The sequence below is a fragment of the Balaenoptera acutorostrata genome, chromosome 4 (assembly GCF_949987535.1).
Source record: "Balaenoptera acutorostrata chromosome 4, mBalAcu1.1, whole genome shotgun sequence".
Lineage (NCBI taxonomy): Eukaryota > Metazoa > Chordata > Mammalia > Artiodactyla > Balaenopteridae > Balaenoptera > Balaenoptera acutorostrata.
In genome coordinates, this window is record NC_080067.1 from 78,997,852 (window position 1) to 79,022,842 (window position 24,991).

A 24,991-nucleotide genomic window follows, 5' to 3' on the forward strand; every position below is an offset into this window, starting at 1 on the left:
CTCATTGTCTTTCTCCCCTGTCTCCTCTCCCACAGATTAAAACCGCAAGGTGGAAAAGCACCCACACACTCCCCTTCAGGTCAAGATCCTAGTTTGTGATATATAATTTTTTTTCTTAAGAAGATGATTAATATTAGGCCTAATAACTTTGAGGATTCATCTTATTTAAAAACTAAATTATGAATTCAGTCTGTGATTGTTATTAACTCCCCCTTGAGCTGAATTGTTCTAGATTCCAACCTACTTGGTTATAGAAGAATAAGAGAGATGGATATAATGTGAGAAATATGGTAATTTACAAACTTAATCTGTTTCTGAATGAGCACTTAAATGCTGACTATAATAAAATAAAAAACTGATTTTCCTCAGGATCCTGATATATGTCAATTAAAGGAATGACCACAATGAAAATGGTTATTGTAGGGATTGGAAAATAGAAGAAGAAAAGGCCATACTACCCAAAGCAGCCACTATTAACATTTTGGCAACAGTTGTTTGGAATAGGTTTATATCTTTCTGTTGAATAAGAATGAGAGTCTTGGCCTTCTCCTTTTAGTGGACTTAATACTGATTTAGCAATGGGATCCTAGAGAAAAGATAGTTATGTTTAGAGAATATATGAGAAACTCTTGAACCATATTTGATTTTGTAATAATTTATAATGAGCTCATTGAAGCACAGATAGGTCTTGTAACTTGAGAGTTGACATGGAATCCAGACTGACTCAGGTCATCCAGGAAATCCTGTGCCCTTCCAGGAGAAGATGACAGCAGTAGTCATTCTCTCTCACTGCCATAATCTTTCAAGATTGGGAATGTAGCTAGAAACAACTAGAATGTAGCTAGATAAATTAGGATGGGTTTCAGAAATAGATAAATGAAGATGAAAGTTTTCTCCTGTGCTAAAGTTAGTTTTGAGTATGTGAAGGAAATATTTTGAATAAGCGACTCTTACATAATTTCCACTTTTATCCTTACCTTTGGATAGAGAGCACCAAGTCTTAAGACTCCCTCCCCACCTGACTTTGTATTTTTTTTCAGAGTCAGCCTTAGATCTTTGCATTTGCATTTGAGGTCAAGCACATTGTTCGTTAGTTCTTGCAACTGATACATTTTTTTTTAATTGCAAGATTCATGACTTTTATTTTATGGCTAATTGAAACTTTCTCATCCTCCTGTGTTGCAGTTCGGCAAGAACAGGAATTAAGAAATGGAGGAGCAATAGACAAGAAACTAACTACCCTTGCAGATCTGTTCCGGCCACCCATTGATTTGATGCATAAAGGCAGCTTTGAAACAGTAAGTTGTTGGAGATTCTAAGCCTGAGCTATGAATCTTTTTGCATTTTTAGTGGCGTTTTTCTTTCTAAGAGCAAAAAAAGGTTTTCAGCATGTAGAGAATTGGCATCTTAGTAAGTATGAGATACCTAGAAGGTTACATTGATTTATATTTCTTAAAAGTTTATGTATTTTTAATTACTACTGAGAATATTGTGTGTGTGTCTGTTTTGACCATTTGTGAGTTGTTTGTAGGTATCTTTTACCCATATTTTTTATGAGGATCCTAGTGTGTTTTAAAAGAATGTCTCTGTGGTTGCGGAGTATGTTCTCCCTTAGTTCTTGTTTTAATTTAGCTGAAGCCAAAGGAAAACTTTCCGGAGCAGGTTTATATGATTGTCTGCTAAATTATATGCTTACTGAGGGCAGGGGAACCATGTTTCTTTTTATTTTGGTGATCCTTGGGACCCAGTCTCTAGTATTTAATAGGAACATGGTATTTGGTAAATGAATGCGTTTAGTTAGGATTTTAAACATTCTTCTGTTGAGGTGTTCAAACAACTTGCTTTTGTGTGTTGACTATCATGTTAACGCTCTTTTGAATCAGAAGAGCATTTCTGTAGATGTAAATCACTGACATTTCAGGTAAGTCTTTTCTGTTAGGATAAAGTAGGCCAAACAATAACTGTAAAAATGACGTTAGTAGCTACATATTTAGAAGTGAATTTTGATTGTTTTTAAAAAAAAATTTTGTCCTTAGAGATACTCTTAAAGTAGCCTAAATGAAATATTTAGGTTAAGAAATTTAACTGTAAGCTTTTTCTTTCTGAATTCTTTAATTTTCTGAATTGTAAAACCTGAAAGTGTTTGGCCGCGTGTAACAAAATCCAGATGATGGAGATTTGATTAAATGTGTTTCTTTTTGTTGTGTAAATAAAGTTCAGGGAGTCTGGTGTTCATTTATCAAAGATGTCAGGTTAGATGTCTCCTCAGTTATCTTCATCTTTCGTTCATGATCTTTAACATGGTAACTGCCTATCCTTTCTACTGTTATGGTGATAATATAACCATTGACAGAATAGCACAATATGTAAGACAAAAAGGATCTGAGTTTGTTTTGATGTGCTTTCTATTTTCATTAGCTTTTGTGTTGCTCTGGGGCTTAACTAAATAACTCTGAGCTTGATTTAATTTGGTCACTTTGGGCTCATAAAAAGCAGTTACTCGGGGCTTCCCTGGTGGCGCAGTGGTTGAGAATCTGCCTGCCAATGCAGGGGACACGGGTTCGAGCCCTGGTCTGGGAGGATCCCGCGTGCCGTGGAGCAACTGGGCCCGTGAGCCACAGTTACTGAGCCTGCGCGTCTGGAGCCTGTGCTCCGCAACAAGAGAGGCCGCGATGGTGAGAGGCCCGCGCACCGCGATGAAGAGTGGCCTCCGCTTGCCGCAACTGGAGAAAGCCCTCGCGCAGAAACGAAGACCCAACACAGCCATAAATAAATAAATAAATAAATAATATAAACCCAAAAGTTAAAAAAAAAAAAAAAAAGCAGTTACTCTGCGGCTTGTTATTAAGGGAAAATGTGAATCTTTTTTGATACTGTCATCTGAAGTTTGATTCATTTTGTTAAGTTGTGTCACCTTTTTTCTTTGAATTTTGTGACCTATGTTGTTTTCAACAATCTTCATTTTTTTCACTGATAATACTCAACTTTATCATTTACAAGCTGCTAACCAGATGAGAGATTGATTAGTTCACTTGTTCATTCAGTAAATATTTAGCGAGGCCTCCTGTTACAAGGCCTTGTTCTAGGGGATGGGATTATGTGTATTGGGATAAAGATTTAACTATGTGTGAGAGAGACCAGGAATAAAACAAACATTAACTTAAACAAGATAGAAGTCCATGCTGTTAGGATGGTTCTGCTCTATGAAGTTATTACGAATGCAGTTTTTTCTGTCCTATTCTGCGAGGTCTTGCTTGCCCTTGTCTACATGATTCAAGGTGGCTTACTACCATGTTTGCTTTCCAGTTAGCATGAAGGAAGGGAGTGACCGAGAAGGGTACACCTTTTCCCTTTAAAGGCACAACCTAGAGGTCATACACATCACTTCTCACATTCCATTGACCAGAACTGTAACAGGGAAGAGCCAAATCTGACTACATGTTGAATCTGTTTCTTTTAGTTTAACCATTGCTTTCTGCTGCTTTTGTTCACTAAAAGGATACTGTCTATATATAATGGCCTGCCTCAGGGAACCCTGCCCCTCTGTCTGAAAGTTAAACCAAAGTGCCTTTGTTCAGGGAAGCATCCTAACCCTGTCCACCTGTGGATGGCTGCAAGAAAGAAGAAATTAACACATCCCCTCCCCAAGGCTGGCTATTCCAGGGGATATTTGCAAAACTTAACGGTCTTTTTACTTTACTTCCTCATCTCCTCCCCCTTTCTGTTCTATAAAAGAAACTGGCATCCAAACCACGATAAGGTGGTTCTTTTGAGACAGTAGTCTGCTGTCCTCATGGTCCACCAGCTTTCCGAATAAAGTCCCTTGCCTCAACACCTCATCTCTGGATTTATTGGCCTGTCGTGCAGCGAGCAGACCGAGCTTGGACTTGGTAACAGAACTTAGCAATGTGGCCACACCTAGTTGCAGAGGACACTAGGAAGTCAAGATGCTTAGCTGAAAATTGGAGATTCTTTTTTTTTTTTCATTTTGAATTTTATTTTATTTATTTTTTTATACAGCAGGTTCTTATTAGTCATCAATTTTATACACATCAGTGTATACATGTCAATCCCAATCGCCCAACTCATCACACCACCACCACCCCCCCCGCCGCCGCTTTCCCTGCTTTGTGTCCATATGTTTGTTCTCTACATCTGTGTCTCATTTTCTGCCCTGCAAACCAGTTCATCTGTACCATTTTTCTAGATTCCACATATATGTGTTAATATACGATATTTGTTTTTCTCTTTCTGACTTACTTCACTCTGTATGACAGTCTCTAGATCCATCCACATCTCAACAAATGACCCAATTTTGTTCCTTTTTATGGCTGAGTAATATTCCATTGTACATATGTACCACATCTTTATCCATTCGTCTGTTGATGGGCATTTAGGTTGCTTCCATGATCTGGCTATTGTAAATAGTGCTGCAGTGAACATTGGGGTGCATGTGTCTTTTTGGTTTTTTTTGTTGTTTGTTTGTTTGTTTTTATTTCTGAGATATACATTTTAAAGTAATAACTAGAATTATGACTTATAACATTATACCAGAACATACAAGATTTTTAGAAATTTCATGTAATGTCTGAAACACTTATATTAACATATTTCCATACAAATAACCCAAAGAAAGTTTCGTGTTAGTTGCTTTTTGATTGTTTATTTGGTTTTTTATACTACAGGTTCTTATTAGTCATCAGTTTTATACACATCAGTGTATACATGTCAATCCCAATCGCCCAATTCAGCACACCACCATCCCCACCCCACCGCGGTTTTCCCTCCTTGGTGTCCATATGTTTGTTCTCTACATCTGTGTCTCAACTTCTGCCCTGCAAACCAGTTCGTCTGTACCATTTTTCTAGGTTCAACATACATGCGTTAATATACGTTATTTGTTTTTCTCTTTCTGACTTACTTCACTCTGTATGACAGTCTCTAGGTCCATCCACGTCTCAACAAATGACTCAATTTCGTTCCTTTTTATGGCTGAGTAATATTCCATTGTATATATGTACCACAACTTCTTTATCCATTCGTCTGTCAATGGGCATTTAGGTTGCTTCCATGACCTGGCTATTGTAAATAGTGCTGCAGTGAACATTGGGGTGCATGTGTCTTTTTGAATTGTGGTTTTCTCTGGGTATATGCCCAGTAGTGGGATTGCTGGATCATATGGTAATTCTATTTTTAGTTTTTTAAGGAACCTCCATACTGTTCTCCATAGTGGCTGTATCAATTTACATTCCCACCAACAGTGCAAGAGGGTTCCCTTTTCTCCACAACCTCTCCAGCATTTGTTGTTTGTAGATTTTCCAGTGATGCCCGTTCTAACTGGTGTGAGGTGATACCTCATTGTAGTTTTGATTTACATTTCTCTAAATTTGCATTTCTCAACAATTAGTGATGTTGAGCAGCTTTTCATGTGCTTCTTGGCCATCTGTCCGTCTTCTTTGGAGAAATCTCTATTTAGGTCTTCTGCCCACTTTTGGATTGGGTTGTTTGTTTTTTTTAATATTGAGCTGCATGAGCTGTTTATATATTTTGGAGATTAATCCTTTGTCCGTTGATTCGTTTGCAAATATTTTCTCCCATTCTGAGGGTTGTCTTTTTGTCTTGTTTATGGTTTCCTTTGCTGTGCAAAAGCTTTGAAGTTTCATTAGGTCCCATTTGTTTATTTTTGCTTTTATTTCCATTACTCTAGGAGGTGGATCAAAAAAGATCTTGCTGTTATTTATGTCAAAGAGTGTTCTTCCTATGTTTTCCTCTAAGAGTTTTTAGTGTCCGGTCTTACATTTAGGTCTCTAATCCATTTTGAGTTTATTTTTGTGTATGGTGTTAGGGAGTGTTCTAATTTCATTCTTTTGCATGTAGCTGTCCAGTTTTCCCAGCACCACTTATTTTTTTTTTTATGAATGAAGGAGCATTCTTTTTTTTTAAATTTTTATTTATTTATTTATTTATTTATGGCTGTGTTGGGTCTTCGTTTCTGTGCGAGAGCTTTCTCTAGTTGTGGCAAGTGGGGGCCACTCTTCATTGTGGTGCGCCGGCCTCTCACCATTGCGGCCTCTCTTGTTGCGGAGCACAGGCTCCAGATGCACAGGCTCAGTAATTGTGGCTCACGGGCCTAGCTGCTCTGCGGCATGTGGGATCTTCCCAGACCAGGGCTCGAACCCGTGTCCCCTGCATTGGCAGGCAGATTCTCAAACGCTGCGCCACTAGGGAAGCCCGCAGCACCACTTAGTGAAGAGACTGTCTTTTCTCCATTGTATACCCTTGTCTCCTTTGTCATAGATTAGTTGACCATAGGTGCGTGGGTTTATCTCTGGGCTTTCTATCTTGTTCCATTGATCTATATTTCTGTTTTTGTGCCAGTACCGTATTGTCTTGATTATTGTAGCTTTATAGTAAAGTCTGAAGTCAGGGAGTCTGATTCCTCTAGCTCTGTTTTTTTCCCTCAAGACTGCTTTGGCTATTTGGGGTCTTTTGTGTCTCCATACAAATTTTAAGATTTTTTGTTCTAGTTCCGTAAAAAATGCCATTGGTAATTTGATAGGGATTGCATTGAATCTGTAGATTGCTTTGGGTAGTATAGTCATTTGCACAATATTGATTGTTCCAATGCAAGAACATGGTATATCTCTCCATCTGTTGGTATAATCTTTAATTTCTTTCATCAGTGTCTGATAGTTTTCTGCATACAGGTCTTTTGTCTCCCTAGGTAGGTTTATTCCTAGGTATTTTATTCTTTTTGTTGCAATGGTAAATGGGAGTGTTTCCTTAATTTCTCTTTCAGATTTTTCATCATTAGTGTATAGGAATGCAAGAGATTTTTGTGCATTAATTTTGTATCCTGCAACTTTACCAAATTCATTGATTAGCTCTAGTAGTTTTCTGGTGGCATCTTTAGGATTCTCTATATATAGTATCATGTCATCTGCAAACAGTGACAGTTTTACTTCTTCTTTTCCAATTTGTATTCCTTTTATTTCTTTTTCTTTGGAGATTCTATTAAGGAGAAGGGAAAAATGGGTATTTGTTACCTATAAGCAGTTTCTGCCACAGGGAGGTTGTGGTAAACAAATTATACAAAGTCCTTTGCCATCAAAAAATTTATAATCTAGAGGGAGAAACAGGCTACCAGCAAATAAAAAACAATACCTATATAACATTTAGTGTATATGTATGTATATATTTTTTTATGTATGTGTTTGACACACAGAGAAATTTCAGGTTACAGTAGTTGCTGGGAGAAAGAATAAAATAGAATAAGGGACAAAGAGAGGACTGTTCTGTTTGGGGACATTAAGGTGCATGTGTTCTTACAGGCAAATGAAAAGCAAGGTTGATTTCATAGGTTTCACATACATTTGTAATTGTGATGAGAGAGGACTGATTCAGATAGGAAGATGGGGATATATTTCTGAAAGAATGAGATTTGAGTAGAAACCTGAAAGAAGTGAGGGAGTGTAAACCATAGAAGGGTCTTAGGGAAGAGCAGAAAAACAGTTAAGTGTAAAGGCACTGGTGTTGGAAAGAGCTTGGGCATATTTCTGGTACAGCCAAGGAAACTAGTGTAGCTGGAGCTGAGTGAGCAAGGGATTTAGGATGAATAACCTGACCCGGGCAAGGGAACATTTCTTAGGTTTTCTTATTTCCCATTAGCATGTAAGTTCCATGAACACAGGGATTTTGTTTTATTTATTGTTGTATATTCACAGTGCATAGAGGGGTGTCTGGCACACAGTTGCCCCTCATTAAATCTTTGTTAAATGATTGAGTGGCATAATCTAGAGTATATTGTACAGAACGAATCAGAACAATTTCCATAATATTCCTTATTTTCATAAGAAATACATGTTTATTTGTTAAAATTGCCATTCAGGGCTTCCCTGGTGGTGCAGTGGTTAAGAATCCGCCTGCCAGTGCAGGGGATGCAGGTTCAAGCCCTGGTCCGGGAAGATCCCACATGCCATGGAACAACTAAGCCCATGCTCCACAACTACTGAGCCTGCGCTATAGAGCCTGCAAGCCACAACTACTGAAGCCTGTGTGCCTAGAGCTTGTGCTCCGCAACAAGAGAAGCCACCTTAATGAGGAGGCTGCTCACCACAACGAAGAGTAGCCCCCGCTCACCGCAACTAGAGAAAGCCCACGTGCAGCAACAAAGAGGCAATGCAGCCAAAAATAAATAAATAAAATAAATTTATAAAAAATAAAAATAAAATATAAAAATTGCCATTCAATTGCACATGCACCTAGTCCTACTAAGAGTACTTTGTTAATTTCAAAAGTACTTGCTATGAATGCAAGTAAAAACATTTTAGTTAAAATGTAAAGAACTGATTCAGTAACAAAATACGTAAGATAAAGTTTTTCTAAATAAACTTTATATATAGCTTATATTTTTATTCAAATTAGGCAAAAATTATAGGAAAAAACCAAGGAAAAATAATAGTAGTTTCCATTTACATAAGAAAGTATTGTGCATATTTTAATATATTTCCTTTTTGACTTTATGCATATATATTTATTCAAGCAAATTATTTTTTCCTCTGTATCCTCTTTTCATACTTTCCTGATCTGTTTGGGACTGGGAGAGATGTTAGTCTCTCACTGTTCTCCCATTATCACAGATAGTCCTTGTCACATACCTCTCTATTTGGTATAGCCACACTTGCTCTTGGGTTTCTCTATAATGGCTTTTGAATGTTGATTCAGAACAACCTAATGAATTCCAAGAGGAAAGGTTCATCATTTGTCCCATGGCCCACTCTCACCTCTTGTCCTTGACTCATATAACTAGTATACTTAGTGAGATTATATAAGATTCTCTTATGTTCCCTCCAAACATTGTTGCTTTGCATGAAATTTGTGTCTTTTTTGGAGCCCTTCTTTCTAGAAGTAATTTCTTTTTTTTTTTAATTAATTGAAGTATAGTTGATTTATAATGTTGTGTTAATTTCTGCTGTACAGCAAAGTGATTCAGTTATACATGTATATACATTCTTTTTCATATTCTTTTCTATTATGGTTTATCACAGGATATTGAATATAGTTCCCTGTGCTATACAGTAGGACCTTATTGTTTATCCATTCTATATATAATAGTTTGCATCTGCTAATCCCAAACTCACAGTCCATCCCTCCCTCACCCCCTCTCCCTCTTGGCAACCACAAGTCTGTTCTCTATGTCTGTGAGTCTGTTTCTGTTTCCTAGATTAGGTCATTTGTGTCATATTTTAGATTCCACATATAAGTGATATCATATGGTATTTGTCTTTCTCTGTCGGACTTATTTCACTTAGTATGATAATCACTAGTTGCATCCATGTTGCTGTAAATGGCATTATTTCGTTCTTTTTTATGGCTGAGTAGTATTCCATTGTATATATGTACCACATCTTCTTTATCCATTCACCTGTTGATGGACATTTAGCTTGTTTCCATGTCTTGGCTATTGTGAATAGTGCTGCTGTGAACATATGGGTGCATATATCTTTTTGAATTATAGTTTTATTGGGATATATGCCCAGGAGTGGGATTGCTGGATCATATGGTAGCTCTATTTTTAGTTTTTTAAGGAACCTACATACTGTCTTTCATAGTGGCTGCACCAGTTTACCTTCCCGCCAACAGTGTAGGAGGGTTCCCTTTTCTCCACACCCTGTCCAGATTTGTAGATTTTTTAATGTGGTCATTTTGACTGGTGTGAGGTGGTACCTCATTGTAGTTTTGATTTATATTAGAAGTACTTGCTTAACAACATCTTCCAGTTTCTTTTGCTTGTATAAGGTTTCTCCCAATGTAAACTTCATGAAGGCAGGGATTTTTGTTTTGGTAACTGCTATAAATCCAGCATCTGTAACTGTACCTGAAACATGGTAGATCCTCAAATATTTGTCAAATGAATGAATCTGAATGAATGAAAGTGTGAATGTGAATAAATGAATTTTTAAAAACAATAGCAAATGACTCTCCATTGTTTTTGAATTCTGGACTTTTATTATTTTTCAGTGTTATACTTTTTTAAAAAAATATTTATTTATTTATTTGGCTGCGCCGGGTCTTAGTTGCGGCATGTGGGATCATTGTGGCAGCATGCGGGATCTTTAGTTGCGGCTTGCAGGATCTTTATTTGCAGCATGTGTGATCTACTTCCCTGACCAGGGATCGAACCTGGGCCCCCTGCGTTGGGAGTGTGGAGTCTTAGCCATGGGACCACCAGGGAAGTTCATTATACTTTTTTTTGGTCAGTGTTGTAGTTGAGGCAGACTTAATAAATTTACCTTATTATAGGGATTATGTACTCTTCAATCTGTCTCTCTAGAGTGTGTTATTTTTTTTCTTTGTTCTCAAATACTTTTTCTTCAGTTAAAGCAATATAATTACTCATTTATCTCCCATTTATCAAATCTATGTGCTTACTATAGGCAAGGAATTAAGTGGAATACTATTACTTTCTAGAAGCAGAGAGTTATTTTATTAAATTTGTATACTTAAAAATAAGCTTTTGACCAGTTAATTGTAGCTTTCTGGCTCAATATAGGGCTACTTCCTTTTAGAACTTGGGTTTTTCACCTGTGGAATCAGTAATGAATATTATAAAATTATTTTCTCTGGGGGATTTGTAGAGAAAAATAGGATAACAATTTTTGTAAGATTGTGTAAACTTTGTTATAAAACAAAAGATATTCTTAGTCTTATATTCTCCAGTACCTCCAAAATTATGTATGTTCTTCAATTATTGTTAACCTGAGTTAATTGATTCTTAAGATTTTCCCATGTCAAACTGATTTGGAAAAAATATTGTTCCAGGACAAAATTATTCAAAACTATGGCTTTCATTTCATTGTTTCTATGCAAAGGTTTGAGGTAGCATTTGTTCATTTGCTTTTCTGCCATTCTTTTCCAGTTCAGCAATATTTCTTAGGTCATTATGGTGATGAGGAAATGTGAGGCAAAAAAGAAAGTGCACACTCATGCACTCATGATTGATATTTGTACTATAAATTGGGGAGTCTTTTGGAGATTATTCTGAAACATTCTTTGATCTGAAATCTCAATTTTGAAATACACTCCTAGGAAAACAACCCTGAGAGAAAAAAATCCTCAGCAGCTTTTACTGAAAGATTTAGAGTGATTCTATGAAATACCACATGCCTAATAATCGAGATGAATATATTTGGAAATGTTTATAGAAAATGATGTTGAAGAAAATAAAACAACATAAACTAATATGCACATACTAGTTACAACTATTAAAAAGGAGAGATATATTTGTGGATAGGGATTGACAGCACAATAGAATTATGTGACTTGTTGCCCTTGTTTGTGGAATCTTTTTCAGGTAAAGATGTTTACATGTACAATAAAAATCCAGCTACTATAACAAATAACAGTGAATAAAAGGAAAACAGTTCATTTAAATTTGAAAAATGCTTGCAAATGGACAGTATAACTATATACATATAAGCAAAATAATGTAATTATTAAAAAATAATGTTTTTTTTTAATTTTTATTTATTTTATTTTTGGCTGCTTTGGGTCTTCGTTGCTGCGCGCGGACTTTCTCTAGTTGTGGCGAGCGGGGACTACTCTTTGTTGCAGTGCGTGGTCTTCTCATTGCAGTGGCTTCTCTTGTTGTGGAGCACGGGCTCTAGGTGTGCAGGCTTCAGTAGTTTTGGCACATGCGCTCAGTAGTTGTGGCTCACGGGCTTAGTTGCTTCGCGGCATGTGGGATCTTCCCAGACCAGGGCATGAACCCATGTCCCTTGCGTTGGCAGGTGGATTCTTAACCACTGAACCACCAGGGAAGCCTGTAATTAATGTTTAGACACTGAAAGCTATAGATGCCATACTTGGGGGAAAAAAACTTAGTATTTATATGGAAAAAGGACAGCTTCTGAATTCTGAAACATACCAGTTAACAAGTAGAAAATGTTTCTAACAATTGTTATGTAACTTTACTCTTACAGGCCAAAGAGTGTGGCCAGATGCAGAATAAGTGGCTGATGATAAACATTCAGAATGTACAAGACTTTGCATGCCAGTGCCTGAACCGTGATGTATGGAGCAATGAAGCTGTGAAGAATATTATCCGAGAACATTTCATTTTCTGGCAGGTGGGGAGAGTTAATTAAAAATTTTGTAGTATTTTACTTTGGTACATGGGATGTTGGGGAAGAGGAATTGGGTTATAAACTGAAACAAATTCATAACTGAGTTAAATTTTGACATATGAAAAAGTAAAACCACCCATAATGGCTGAAATAGTAAGGATAAGTGAAAGGGCAGCAATGAAGGGAAGGAGGAAAAAAGGAACCAAGCCGCATAAACCATATAGTATTCATATCTCAGAAGAGTTTGAACGTCTTGATAGAGTGTGCAGCTGTACTGTTCAATAGAAATGTAATGTGATTTAAAATTTTCTAGTAGCCACATTTAAAAAGGTCAAAAGAAACAGGCGATTGATTTTAATATATTTTAAAAATCAATATCTCTAATATAAAACTAATATTAAAATAATGATGAGGTGTTTTGTTTTGTTTTGTTTTTTGGTGTTAAGCCTTCAGGATCTGGTATGTATTTTACACTTACAGTACAGCTGTTAGGACTAGTCACATTTCAAATGCTTTAGTAGCACATGTTCTAGTGGCTACTATAATTGATAGTGGGACTGTAGAAGATCTTGAAGTAATCAAAAAACATTTGACTAAGATGTGGATTTTAGCTTGAGTTTGATAGTCTTTAATTGTATGTCCTTAAACTTGTCATTTAGTCTTACTGGCTCTGGTTTCTTTTTATATAAATTACCAAGCTAAGGGTAGATGATTGTGCTCCAATTGTTTATATTATGAAAAATTATAGGGAATTCCCTGGAGGTCCAGTGGTTAGGACTCTGTGCTTCCACAGGGGGCACCGGTTTGATCCCTGGTCAGGGAACTAAGATTCTGTATGCTGCGTGGCACAGCCAAAAAAATTTTTTTTATAAAATAAATACTTCTGAATGAACTTAATCTTTTCCCCACTCTAAGACATGCTATTAATGTTAGTAATTTGCCTGTTCATGTTTTACAGGCCCCTAAATTCAGTAAATTTTTTTCTGAATGGTAACCTTTTATTCAGCGACTGTTGATTGAGCATCTCTTTGCCTAGCAGTATGCTATGCACTTGAGCTTATAATCTTAATATATTGTGATTTATTAAGATATATGTGGTTGAGAGTCAGGAATGAAATAGGTGGACAGATAACTTGAAAAGGAAGAGCAATACCTCTTTTGAGCTGGGAAAGGAGGAAGAATGGATTGCTATATTTATATAAGTTTCAGAAGTGACTGAGGGCAGGGAGTGGAGGGAGTTCACACTAGGTGACCTTCATTTTCTCTTTAATTGCTGTTGGTATATAACAAGGATATAGTTAGTACTTTTTTAAGAGGCTGATTTTTTTTTTTTAATATCAATGATTTAACAGGTTTATCATGACAGTGAGGAAGGTCAGAGATACATACAGTTTTATAAGCTAGGGGATTTCCCCTATGTTTCCATCTTGGATCCACGGACAGGTAAGGGTTATTTCAGCTTATAGTCTTTAACCTGTTATTTAACTTTCAGTTACCTAAATAATCTTTAATATTTGACTGGGTCCAGTTTCAAAATTGTTTGTAGTAATTTAGTTGAAGGGTTCTTGTTCATGCCCTTTACACTTATTTAAACATCTATTGATGTGTGTATTTAGGGAATATGTTTCCAACAACTTTGGGAGATGGTAGTATTTTATATTTGTGCAGTTCTGTTCTTTCAAAGAATAACTGTTTATCTTCCTTATGATTTTTAAGGAATCCCCTTAGGTCACTAAAATGTTAAGATTGTTCAGGTACTGGTTGTAATCCCACCAAAGAAGCAGAGGGTAGAGCTGGGTTTATTATTAATTGATTGAGTTTTATATAGGTATTGCTTTCTCTGAATCTCTTCTTCCTAAATGGCAATAAATGATATCAGTAGATAAAGTAGTTCCTCCATCATGATGGCTGGGAATCTCTTAGGTTGGTTATAATTAATGTATTCCCTAGGTTATGAAGACACTATGTAACTTAAGCTGGTGTTGGGTGGGAATATGTTCCCAGTAAATTTTAATTATGTATATGCTGAAAGAAATACTTAGTGAGAATTCAGAAAGAGTGTTGATTTTATTTCTATATCCTGGTTTTTAATCTTTAGGTCAGAAGCTAGTAGAGTGGCACCAGTTAGACGTATCTTCTTTCTTGGACCAAGTAACAGGATTTCTGGGTGAACACGGGCAACTGGATGGACTTTCTAGCAGTCCCCCCAAAAAATGTGCCCGTTCAGTAAGTATGACTAAAAAGTGGTGATGGGCAGTTAACTGTCACTGTATAGAAGTGTCTTGTGTAAAATGTTTGAGGTTAAGATGGTAAAGATAATAATGTAAGTGGTGGACAGTTACAATTTGTGGCTGCACAACATCTTACATTTTGATAGTTTCCTACGTAAGGGTTCTCTCTTCTCAATGAAATTACAGGATTCATACTTCCCATCTCCTAGGATCAGGCATGTGACCTAAGACCTGGATTTAGAAGTAAACAATATGAATATGTAGCAGTGAGCAGGAAGACTGACCAGCAAGCCTGGTAACAAAGAAACCCACTTCTTCAGGGGCAGCACTGCTTGGACTGTTGGAATCCAGGTCTAAGCAGCAGCGGAAATGGTATTTTTGCTAGAACAACTCTTATGCTGTAATTGGGCATTATTGCTGATTACATACCTTTAGGACCTGGGTCTCAGGCCCACCCAAAGATTATTTCTATATTTAATTTCTATAATATGCTATTACTAGGCAGACCTATTTGATAATTGATAGCAAGATTAGTTGCAAGTAGGAGACCTTCAAAGATGTGGGAATCTCACATTGATTGTAGGAACTGTTTGGGTTTGATGGCAGTGAGGATAAAATTAGTTAAAGAGGATGTGACTTTAGCAGTCCAATATCATGCAGTGATGAAACAGTTCCTTAAGTTATTACCTAGAATAAAGTGCCCATTTAAGGAGAGGCTATGGGTGCTTGCCAAGGGTTTGTATAGAATTCTTTTCTTCCCCCCCGCCATTACTCAGAAGTTTTACGTAAGTAGAATTCTTTCTTAAGGCATTAAAAAACCCAGGAAGTTTCTGTGATTTCCCTAAGAGAGTTTTCTCATCTTTTGCAGACATAGGCTGATAACTGTCAAAAACCAGAGCCTGAGCTTGTGAGTTGATGAATTAACAACATAAATTGAGTTTAAAATCTCACTAGATCTCTTGTAAAAGTTAAGGGACTTAGTAGGGAAAAGAGTGGGACCATAAAATTGGACAGTTACATAGGGCTTATTATGGGTGACTAGTACCTCAGACCCCACTTCTGAACTAAATTCTCTGAATAACAAATTTTGATCAACTATGTGCAAGAGACAAGCAACAAATAATGGCTTAAACAAGGAAGACATCTTTTCTCAACAAGAAGTTCAGAGGCAAACAGTCTAGGACTTGACTCATGTGGATGTCATCAAGGAACCAGGTTCCTCCCCTTCTTTTCCCCCCTCCATCCTTAGTATAGGCTTTTGTCCTCATGGTCACAGTACAGATGCTGTGCTCCCGTCTTCAGCATGGACAAGGAGGAAGGGGGTGGTGTCTCTATTCCAAAGGTAAAACAGCCACAGATAAGAGTTCTGCTTGTTTTAACTGGACACATTTTCTTGTACACAGTTGAGGTTCTTTTAATAAGGAAGCAAAGAAGACTGGATGTGAAATAGGAAACTAACAGAGTCCATCATAATGTCATTCTTTAAAATCAGCCTTCATGATACACAGTGTTATTATCTGTAGTCAGTCCAAGCCATTGCATGTCACGTGAGCATATCTGTTTGCTTTCTTGTGAGTGCTATTTAAGTTTATTTTGAAAAATTTCATAGCTTTGTTGAAGTATAATTAATGTGTAGTAACTGAGTATATTTAAAATTTGCAATTTGACAAGTTTTGATATGAGCATCTTTTCATGTGCTTTTTTACTGTCTGTCTCTTTTTGTAAAGAGCCTATTCAGATCTCAGGCTCATTTTTTTCTTACTGGGTTGTATATCTTTTTTTTTGTGGCGGGGGTGGGGGGCCCGTGCTGCGCAGCATGTGGAATCTTAGTTCCCTGACCAGGGATGAAACCCGTGCCCCCTGCAGTGGAAGCGTGGAGTCTTAACCACTGGACCGCCAGGGAAGGCCCCTGGGTTGTATATCTTTTTATTGAGTTGTAAGGACTTAGATATAAGTCCTTTGTTGGATATATGGTTTGCAGATTTTTTTTTCAGTTTGTTGCTTGCTTATTCATTTCATGATGGTGTTTTTGAAGAGCAAATTTTAAAATGTTGATGAAATCCAATTTATCAACTTTCTTTTTTATTTTAACATTTTTATTGGAGTATAATTGCTTTACAATGGTGTATTAGTTTCTGCTTTATAACAAAGTGAATCAGTTATACATATACATATATCCCCATATGTCTTCCCTCTTGTGTCTCCCTCCCACCCTCCCTATCCCACCATTCTAGCTGGTCACGAAGCACTGAGCTGATTTCCCTGTGCTATGTGACTGCTTCCCACTAGCTATCTGTTTTACATTTGGTAGTGTTTATATGTCCATATATAAACTACCACTCTCTCACTTTGTCCCAGCTTACCCTTCCCGTTCCCCGTATCCTCAAGTCCCTTCTCTAGTAGGTCTGCGTCTTTATTTCCATCTTTCCCTGGGTTCTTCATGACCAGTTTTTTTTCTTTTTAGATTGCATATATATATGTTAGCATACGGTATTTGTTTTTCTCTTTCTGACTTACTTCACTCTGTATGACAGACTCTAGGTCCATCCACCTCACTACAAATAACTCAATTTTGTTTCTTTTTATGGCTGAGTAATATTCCATTGTATATATGTGCCACATCTTCTTTATCCAGTCATCTGTCGATGCACATTTAGGTTGCTTCCATGTCCTGGCTATTGTAAATAGAGCTGCAATGAACATTGTGGTACATGACTCTTTTTGAATTATGGTTTTCTCGGGGTAAATGCCCAGTAGTGCAATTGCTGGGTCATGTGGTAGTTCTATTTTTAGTTTTTTAATGAACCATACTGTTCTCCATAGTGGCTGTATCAATTTACATTCCCACCAACAGTGTATGAGGGTTCCCTTTTCTCCACACCCTCTCCAGCATTTATTGTTTGTAGATTTTTTGATGATGGCCATTCTGACTGGTGTGAGATGATATCACATTATAGTTTTGATTTGCATTTCTCTAATGATTAATGATGTTGAGCATTCTTTCATGTGTTTGTTGGCAATCTGTATATCTTCTTTGGAAAAATGTCTATTTAGGTCTTCTGCCCATTTCTGGATTGGATTGTTTGTTTTTTTGATATTGAGCTGCATGAGCTGCTTGTAAATTTTGGAGATTAATCCTTTGTCAGTTGCTTCATTTGCAAATATTTTCTCCCATTCTGAGGGTTGTCTTTTCATCTTGTTTATGGTTTCCTTTGCTGTGCAAAAGCTTTTAAGTTTCATTAGGTCCCATTTGTTTATTTGTGTTTTTATTTCCATTTCTCTAGGAGGTGGGTCAAAAAGGATCTTGCTGTGATTTATGTCATAAAGTGTTCTGCCTATGTTTTCCTCTAAGAGTTTGATAGTGTCTGGCCTTACATTTAGGTCTTTAATCTATTTTGAGTTTATTTTTGTGTATGGTGTTAGGGAGTGTTCTAATTTCATTCTTTTACATGTAGGTGTCCAGTTTTCCCAGCACCACTTATTGAAGAGGCTGTCTTTTCTCCATTGTATATTCTTGCCTCCTTTATCAAAGATAAGGTGACCATATATGCGTGGGTTTATCTCTGGGCTTTCTATACTGTTCCATTGATCTATATTTCTGTTTTTGTGCCAGTGCCATACTGTCTTGATTACTGTAGCTTTGTAGTATAGTCTGAAGTCAGGGAGCCTGATTCCTCCAGCTCCATTTTTCTTTCTCCAGATTGCTTTGGCTATTCCAGGTCATTTGTGTTTCCATACAAACTGTGAAATTTTTTGTTCTAGTTCTGTTAAAAATGCCATTGGTAGTTTGATAGGGATTGCATTGAATCTGTAGATTGCTTTGGGTAGTATAGTCATTTTCACAATATTGATTGTTCCAATGCAAGAACATGGTATATCTCTCCATCTGTTGGTATCATCTTTAATTTCTTTCATCAGTGTCTGATAGTTTTCTGCATACAGGTCTTTTGTCTCCTTAGGTATTTTTATTCCTAGGTATTTGATTCTTTTTGTTGCAGTGGTAAATGGGAGTGTTTCCTTAATTTCTCTTTCAGATATTTCATCATTAGTGTATAGGAATGCAAGAGAGTTCTGTGCATTAATTTTGTATCCTACAGCTTTACCAAATTCATTGGTTAGCTCTAGTAGTTTTCTGGTAGCACCTTTAAGATTCTCTTAGTATAGTATCATGTCATCTGCAAACAGTGACAGTTTTACTTCTTCTTTTCCAATTTGTATTCCTTTTATTTCTTTTTCTTCTCTGATTGCCATGGCTAGGACTTCCAAAACTATGTTGAATAACAGTGGTGAGAGTGGACATCCTTGTCTTGTTCCTGATCTTAGAGGAAATGCTTTCAGTTTTTCACCATTGAGAATGATGTTTGCTGTGGGTTTGTCGTATATGGCCTTTATTATGTTGAGGTAGATTCCCTCTATGCCCACTTTCTGGAGAGTTTTTATCATAAATGGGTGTTGAATTTTGTCAGAAGCTTTTTCTGCATCTATTGAGATGATCATATGGTTTTTATTCTTCAATTTGTTAATAGGGTTTATCACATTGATTGATTTAGGTATATTGAAGAATCCTTGCATCCCTGGGATAAATCCCACTTGATCATGGTGTATGATCCTTTTAATGTGTTGTTGGATTCTATTTGCTAGTATTTTGTTGAGGATTTTTGCATCTATATTCATGAGTGATATTGGTCTGTAATTTTCTTTTTTTTTTTGTAGTATCTTTATCTGGTTTTGGTATCAGGGTGATGGTGGCCTCATAGAATGAGTTTGGGAGTGTTCCTTCCTCCACAGTTTGAGAAGGATGGGTATTAGCTCTTCTCTAAATGTTTGATAGAATTCACCTGTGAAGCCATCTGGTCCTGGACTTTCGTTTGTTGGAAGATTTTTAATCACAGTTTCAATTTCATTACTTGTGATTGGTCTGTTCATATTTTCTATTTCTTCCTGGTTCAGTCTTGGAAGGTTATACCATTCTAAGAATTGGTCCATTTCTTCCACGTTGCCCATTTTATTGGCATAGAGTTGCTTGTAGTAGTCTCTTAGGATGCTTTGTATTTCTGCGGTGTCTGTTGTAACTTCTCCGTTTTCATTTCTAATTTTATTGATTTGAGTCCTCTCTTTTTCTTGAGTCTGGCTAATGGTTTATCAATTTTGTTTATCTTCTGAAAGAACCAGCTTTTAGTTTTATTGATCTTTGCTATTGTTTTCTTGTTTTCTATTTCATTTACTTCTGCTCTGATATTTATGATTTCTTTCCTTCCACTAACTTTGGGTTTTGTTTGTTCTTCTTTCTCTAGTTCCTTTAGGTGTAAGGTTAGATTTTTTATTTGAGATTTTTCTTGTTTCTTGAGGTAGGCTTGTATAGCTATAAACTTCCCTCTTAGAACTGCTTTTGCTGCATCCCATAGGTTTTGGATCATCGTGTTTTCATTGTCAGTTGTCTCTAGGTATGTTTTGATTTCCTCTTTGATTTCTTCAGTGATCTCTTAGTTATTTAGTAACGTATTGTTTAGCCTCCATGTGTTTGTGTTTTTTACGTTTTTTTCCCTGTAATTCATTTCTAATCTCATAGTGTCGTGGTCAGAAAGATGCTTGATATGATTTCAATTTCTTAAATTTACTGTGGCTTGATTTGTGACCCAAGATGTGATCTATTCTGGAGAATGTTCCATGTGCACTTGAGAAGAAAGTGTAATCTGCTGTTTTTGGATGGAATGTCCTATAAATATCAATTAAGTCCATCTTGTTTAATGTATCATTTAAAGCTTGTGTTTCCTTGTTTATTTTCATTTTGGATGATCTGTCCATTGGTGAAAGTGGGGTGTTGAAGTCCCCTACTGTGATTGCGTTACTGTCGATTTCCCCTTTTATGGCTGTTAGTATTTGCCTTATGTGTTGAGGTGCTCCTATGTTGGGTGCATAAATATTTACAATTGTTATATCTTCTTCTTGGAATGATCCCTTGATCATTATGTAGTGTCCTTCTTTGTCTCTTGTAATAGTCTTTGTTTTAAAGTCTATTTTGTCTGATATGAGAATTGCTACTCCAGCTTTCTTTTGATTTCCATTTGCATGGAATATCTTTTTCCATCCCCTCACTTTCAGTCTGTATGTGTCCCTAGGTCTGAAGTGGGTCTCTTGTAGACAGCATATATACGGGTCTTGTTTTTGTATCCATTCAGCCAGTCTATGTCTTTTGGTTGGGGCATTTAATCCATTACATTTAAGGTAATTATCTATATGTATGTTCCTATTACCATTTTTCTAATTGTTTGTGTTTGTTTTTGTATCTCTTTTCCTTCTCTTGTGTTTCCTGCCTAAAGAAGTTCCTTTAGCATTTGTTGTAACGCTGGTTTGGTTGTGCTGAATTGTCTTAGCTTTTGCTTGTCTGTAAAGGTTTTAATTTCTCCATCAAATCTGAATGAGATCCTTGCTGGGTAGAGTAATCTTGGTTGTAGGTTTTTCCCTTTCATCACTTTAAATATGTACTGCCACTCCCTTCTGTCTTGCAGAGTTTCTGCTGAAAGATCAGCTGTTAACCTTATGGTGATTCCCTTGTATGTTATTTGTTGTTTTTCCCTTGCTGCTTTTAATATTTTTTCTTTGTATTTAATTTTTGATAGTTTGATTAATATGTGTCTTGACGTGTTTCTCCTTGGATTTATCCTGTATGGGACTCTCTGTGCTTCCTGGACTTGATTAATTATTTCCTTACCCAGATTAGGGATGTTTTCAACTATAATCTCTTCAGATATTTTCTCAGTCCCTTTCTTTTTCTCTTCTTCTTCTGGGACCCCTATAATTCGAATGTTGGTGCGTTTAGTATTGTCCCAGTGGTCTCTGAGACTGCCCTCAATTCTTTTCATTCTTTTTCCTTTATTCTGCGCTGCAGTAGTTATTTCCACTATTTTATCTTCCAGGTCACTTCTCCGTTCTTCTGCCTCAGTTATTCTGCTATTGATCCCTTCTAGAGAATTTTTAATTTCATTTTTTGTGTTGTTCATGATTGTTCATTTGCTCTTTAGTTCTTCTAGGTCCTTGTTAAATGTTTGTTGTATTTTCTCCATTCTATTTCCAAGAGTTTGGATCATCTTTACTATCATTATTCTGAATTCTTTTTCAGGTAGAATGCCTATTTCCTCTTCATTTGTTAGGTCTTGTGAGTTTTTACCTTGCTCCTTCATCTGCTGTGTGTTTCTTTGTTTTCTCATTTTGCTTAACTTACTGTGCTTGGGGTCTCCTTTTCTCAGGCTGCAGGTTCGTAGTTCCCCTTGTTTTTGGTGTCTGCCCCCAGTGGCTAAGGTTGCTTCAGTGGGTTGTGTAGCCTTCCTGGTGGAGGCAACTAGTGCCTGTATTCTGGTGGATGAGGCTGGATCTTGTCTTTCTGGTGGGCAGGTGCACATCTGCTGGTGTGTTTTGGGGTGTCTGTGACCTTATTATGATTTTAGGCAGCCTCTCTGCTAATGGGTGGGTTTGTGTTCCTGTCTTGCTAGTTGTTTTGCATAGGGTGTCCAGCACTGTAGCTTGCTGGTCATTGAGTGGAGCTGGTTCTTGGCGTTGAGATGGAGATCTCTGGGAGATTTTCGCCATTTGGTATTACATGGGGCTGGGAGGTCTCTGGTGGACCAGTGTCCTGAATTTGGCTCTCCCATCTCAGAGGCACAGCCCTGATGCCTGGCTGGAGCACCAAGAGCCTGTCATCCACATGGCTTAGAATAAAAGGGAGAGAGAAAGAGAGAGAAAGAGAGAAAGGGAGGGAGGGAGGGAGGGAGGAAGGAAAAGAGGGAGGGAGGGAGAGAGGAAGGGAAAGAAAAGAAAAGAAAAGAAAAGAAAGAACAACCAAACCAAGAAACAAATCCACTAATGATAACAAGCACTGAAAACTATACTAAAAAAAACCAAAAAACACCCAGACAGAACCCTTGGACAAGTGGTAAAAGCAAAGCTATACAGACAAAACCACACACAGAAGCATACACATACATACTCACAAGAAGAGAAAAAGGGGAAAAATATATATATATCGTTGCCCCCAAAGTCCATCTCCTCAATTTGGGATGATTTCTTGTCTATTCAGGTATTCCAGAGATGCAGGGTACATCAAGTTGACTGTGGAGATTTAATCCGCTGCTCCTGAGGCTGCTGGGAGAGATTTCCCTTTCTCTTCTTTGTTCGCATAGCTCCCGGGGTTCAGCTTTAGATTTGGCCCCGCCTGTGCATGTAGGTCGCCTGAGGGCGTCTGTTCTTCTCTCAGACAGGACGGGGTTAAAGGAGCAGCTGATACGGGTGCGCCATGCACCGGGGAAGCTGTCCCCGGATCCCGGGACCCTGGCCGTGGCGGGCTGCACAGGCTCCCAGGAGGGGAGGTGTGGATGGTGACCTGTGCCTGCACACAGGCTTCTTGGTGGCTACAGCAGCAGCCTTAGCATCTCGTGCCCGTCTCTGGGGTCTGCACTGATAGCCGCGGCTTTCGCCCATCTCTGGAGCTCCTTTAAGCAGCGCTCTCAATCCCCTCTCCTCATGCACCAGGAAACAGAGGCAAGAAAAAGTCTCTTGCCTCTTCTGCAGTTCCAGACCTTTTCCCAGACTCCCTCCTGGCTAGCCGTGGCACACTAGCCCCCTTCAGGCTGTGTTCACGCGGCCAACCCCAGTCCTCTCCCTGGGATCTGACCGAAGCCGGAGCCTCAGCTCCCAGCCCCCGCCCACCCCGGCGGGTGAGCAGCCAAGCCTCTCGGGCTGGTGAGTGCTGGTCGGCACTGATCCTCTGTGTGGGAACCTCTCTGCTTTGCCCTCTGCACCGCTGTTGCTGCGCTCTCCTCCGTGGCTCCAAAGCTTCCCCCCTCCGCCACCCTCAGTCTCCGCACACAAAGGGGTTTCCTAGTGTGTGGAAACCTTTCCTCCTTCACAGCTCCCTCCCAGAGGTGCAGGTACTGTCCCTATTCTTTTGTCTCTGTTTTTTCGTTTTTCTTTTGCCCTACTAAGGTACGTGGGGAGTTTCTTGCCTTTTGGGAGGTCTGAGGTCTTCTACCAGCGTTCAGTAGGTGTTCTGTAGGAGTTGTTCCACATGTAGATGTATTTCTGATGTATTTGTGGGGTGGAAGGTGATCTCCACGTCTTACTCTTCTGCCGTATTGAAGCTTCTCTCAACTTTCTTTTATACTTCGTGCTTTTTGTGTCTTATTTGAGAAATCTTAGCCTAACCCAAGATTTTATCCCATATTTTTTATAGTTTTAGCTCTTCAGTCTGTGATCCACTTTGAATTAATTTTTGTATATGGTATTAGGGTGGGGTTGAGTTGGGGTTTTTTGTTTGTTTGCCTGTGCCTGTATGCTTGTCCCAGCACCATTTGTTGTAAAGATTATCCTTTTCCCATTGAACCTAGTACCTTTGTCAGAAATTGATCATGTATGTGTGGGTTTATGGCATCTATTCTTTCCAGTGATTGATTTGTCTACCTTTATGTCATTATTTTACTGTGTTAATGATTACTATAGCTTTGTAATAAGTCTTGAAATTGCATGGTGTAAGCCCTTCAACTTTGTTCTTCTTCATAGTTGTTTTGACTATTTCAGGTCCTTTGCATTTCAGTATAAGTTTTAGAATCAGCTTGTCACTTTCTACAAGGAAAGCTGCTGGGACTTTGATTGGAATTACATTAGCTCTATGAATCATTTTGGAGAGAATTGACATCTTAACAGCATTGAGTCTTCATATCCATGGACATGACATATATCTCTCCATTTATTTAAGCCTTGAATTTCTCTCAGCAATGTTTGGTAGCTTTTGTATATTGACCTTGTAGCCTGCAGCCTTGCTACAGTCACTTATTAGGTCTAGTAACTTTTTTGTAGATTTCTTAGAATTTTCTATATAGATGGTCATGTTGTCAGCAAATAAAGACTAATGTACTTCTTCCTTTACAATCTCTATTCCTTTTATTTCTTTTTCTTTTTCTTTCCAGTACAAAGTTAAATCCAAGTAGTGAGATTAGACATCATTAACTTATTTCTGGTGTTGGGGTGAAATTATTCAGTCTTTGACCAATAAGTTTGATGTTAGCTTTATGTTTCTTATGTATATACTTTATCAGATTGAGGAAGTTTCCTTTTATTCCTGGTTTGCTGAGTTTTTATGAGAGGTTTTTGTCATATGATTTTTTGTATCTATTGAAATGATAATATGGTTTTCTTTTTTAGTGAATTCTATTGGTTGGTTTTCTAATGTTAAACCAACCTTACATTCCTGGGCTAAAACCCACTTGGTTATGATGCATTGCTTTTTTATATATTGTTAAGTTTGATTTACTAAAATTTTGTCAAGAATTTTTGTATCTCTGTTTATGAGGGTTATTGGTTTATAGTTGTTTGTTGTTTTTTTTTTGTCTTTTGTTTTCCGTGTAAGAGCTTGATCTTTGTCTGGCTTTGGTATCAGGTTAATGCTGGCCTCACAATGAACTAGGAAGTATTTCTTCCTCTTTGGTTTTCTGGAAGAGTTTGTGTAGAGTTGGTATTATTTCTTCCTTAATAATTGATGACATTTACAAGTGAAGCCACCTGGGCATAGAGTTTTCTTTGTAGGAAGTTTTAAACTACAAATTCAATTTCATTGATAGATATAGGACTATTTGGGTATCTATT

General features: G+C 37.6%; 1 protein-coding gene across 4 annotated transcripts in view; it reads left to right on the top strand.

The window, feature by feature from the left end:
• The window catches only part of UBXN7 (UBX domain protein 7), a 63,187-nt gene that overhangs the window by 29,525 nt on the left and 8,671 nt on the right, over positions 1–24,991 (top strand). For 3 of the 4 annotated variants that reach the window (XM_007171610.3, XM_057545406.1, XM_057545407.1), the window contains 4 exons: positions 1,186–1,298; positions 11,982–12,128; positions 13,478–13,568; positions 14,224–14,351. In XM_007171610.3, coding sequence (XP_007171672.1) covers positions 1,186–1,298; positions 11,982–12,128; positions 13,478–13,568; positions 14,224–14,351 — 479 coding nt within the window. The remainder of the gene's footprint in view (positions 1–1,185; positions 1,299–11,981; positions 12,129–13,477; positions 13,569–14,223; positions 14,352–24,991) is intronic. The other variant, XM_057545408.1, reaches the window with a different exon arrangement.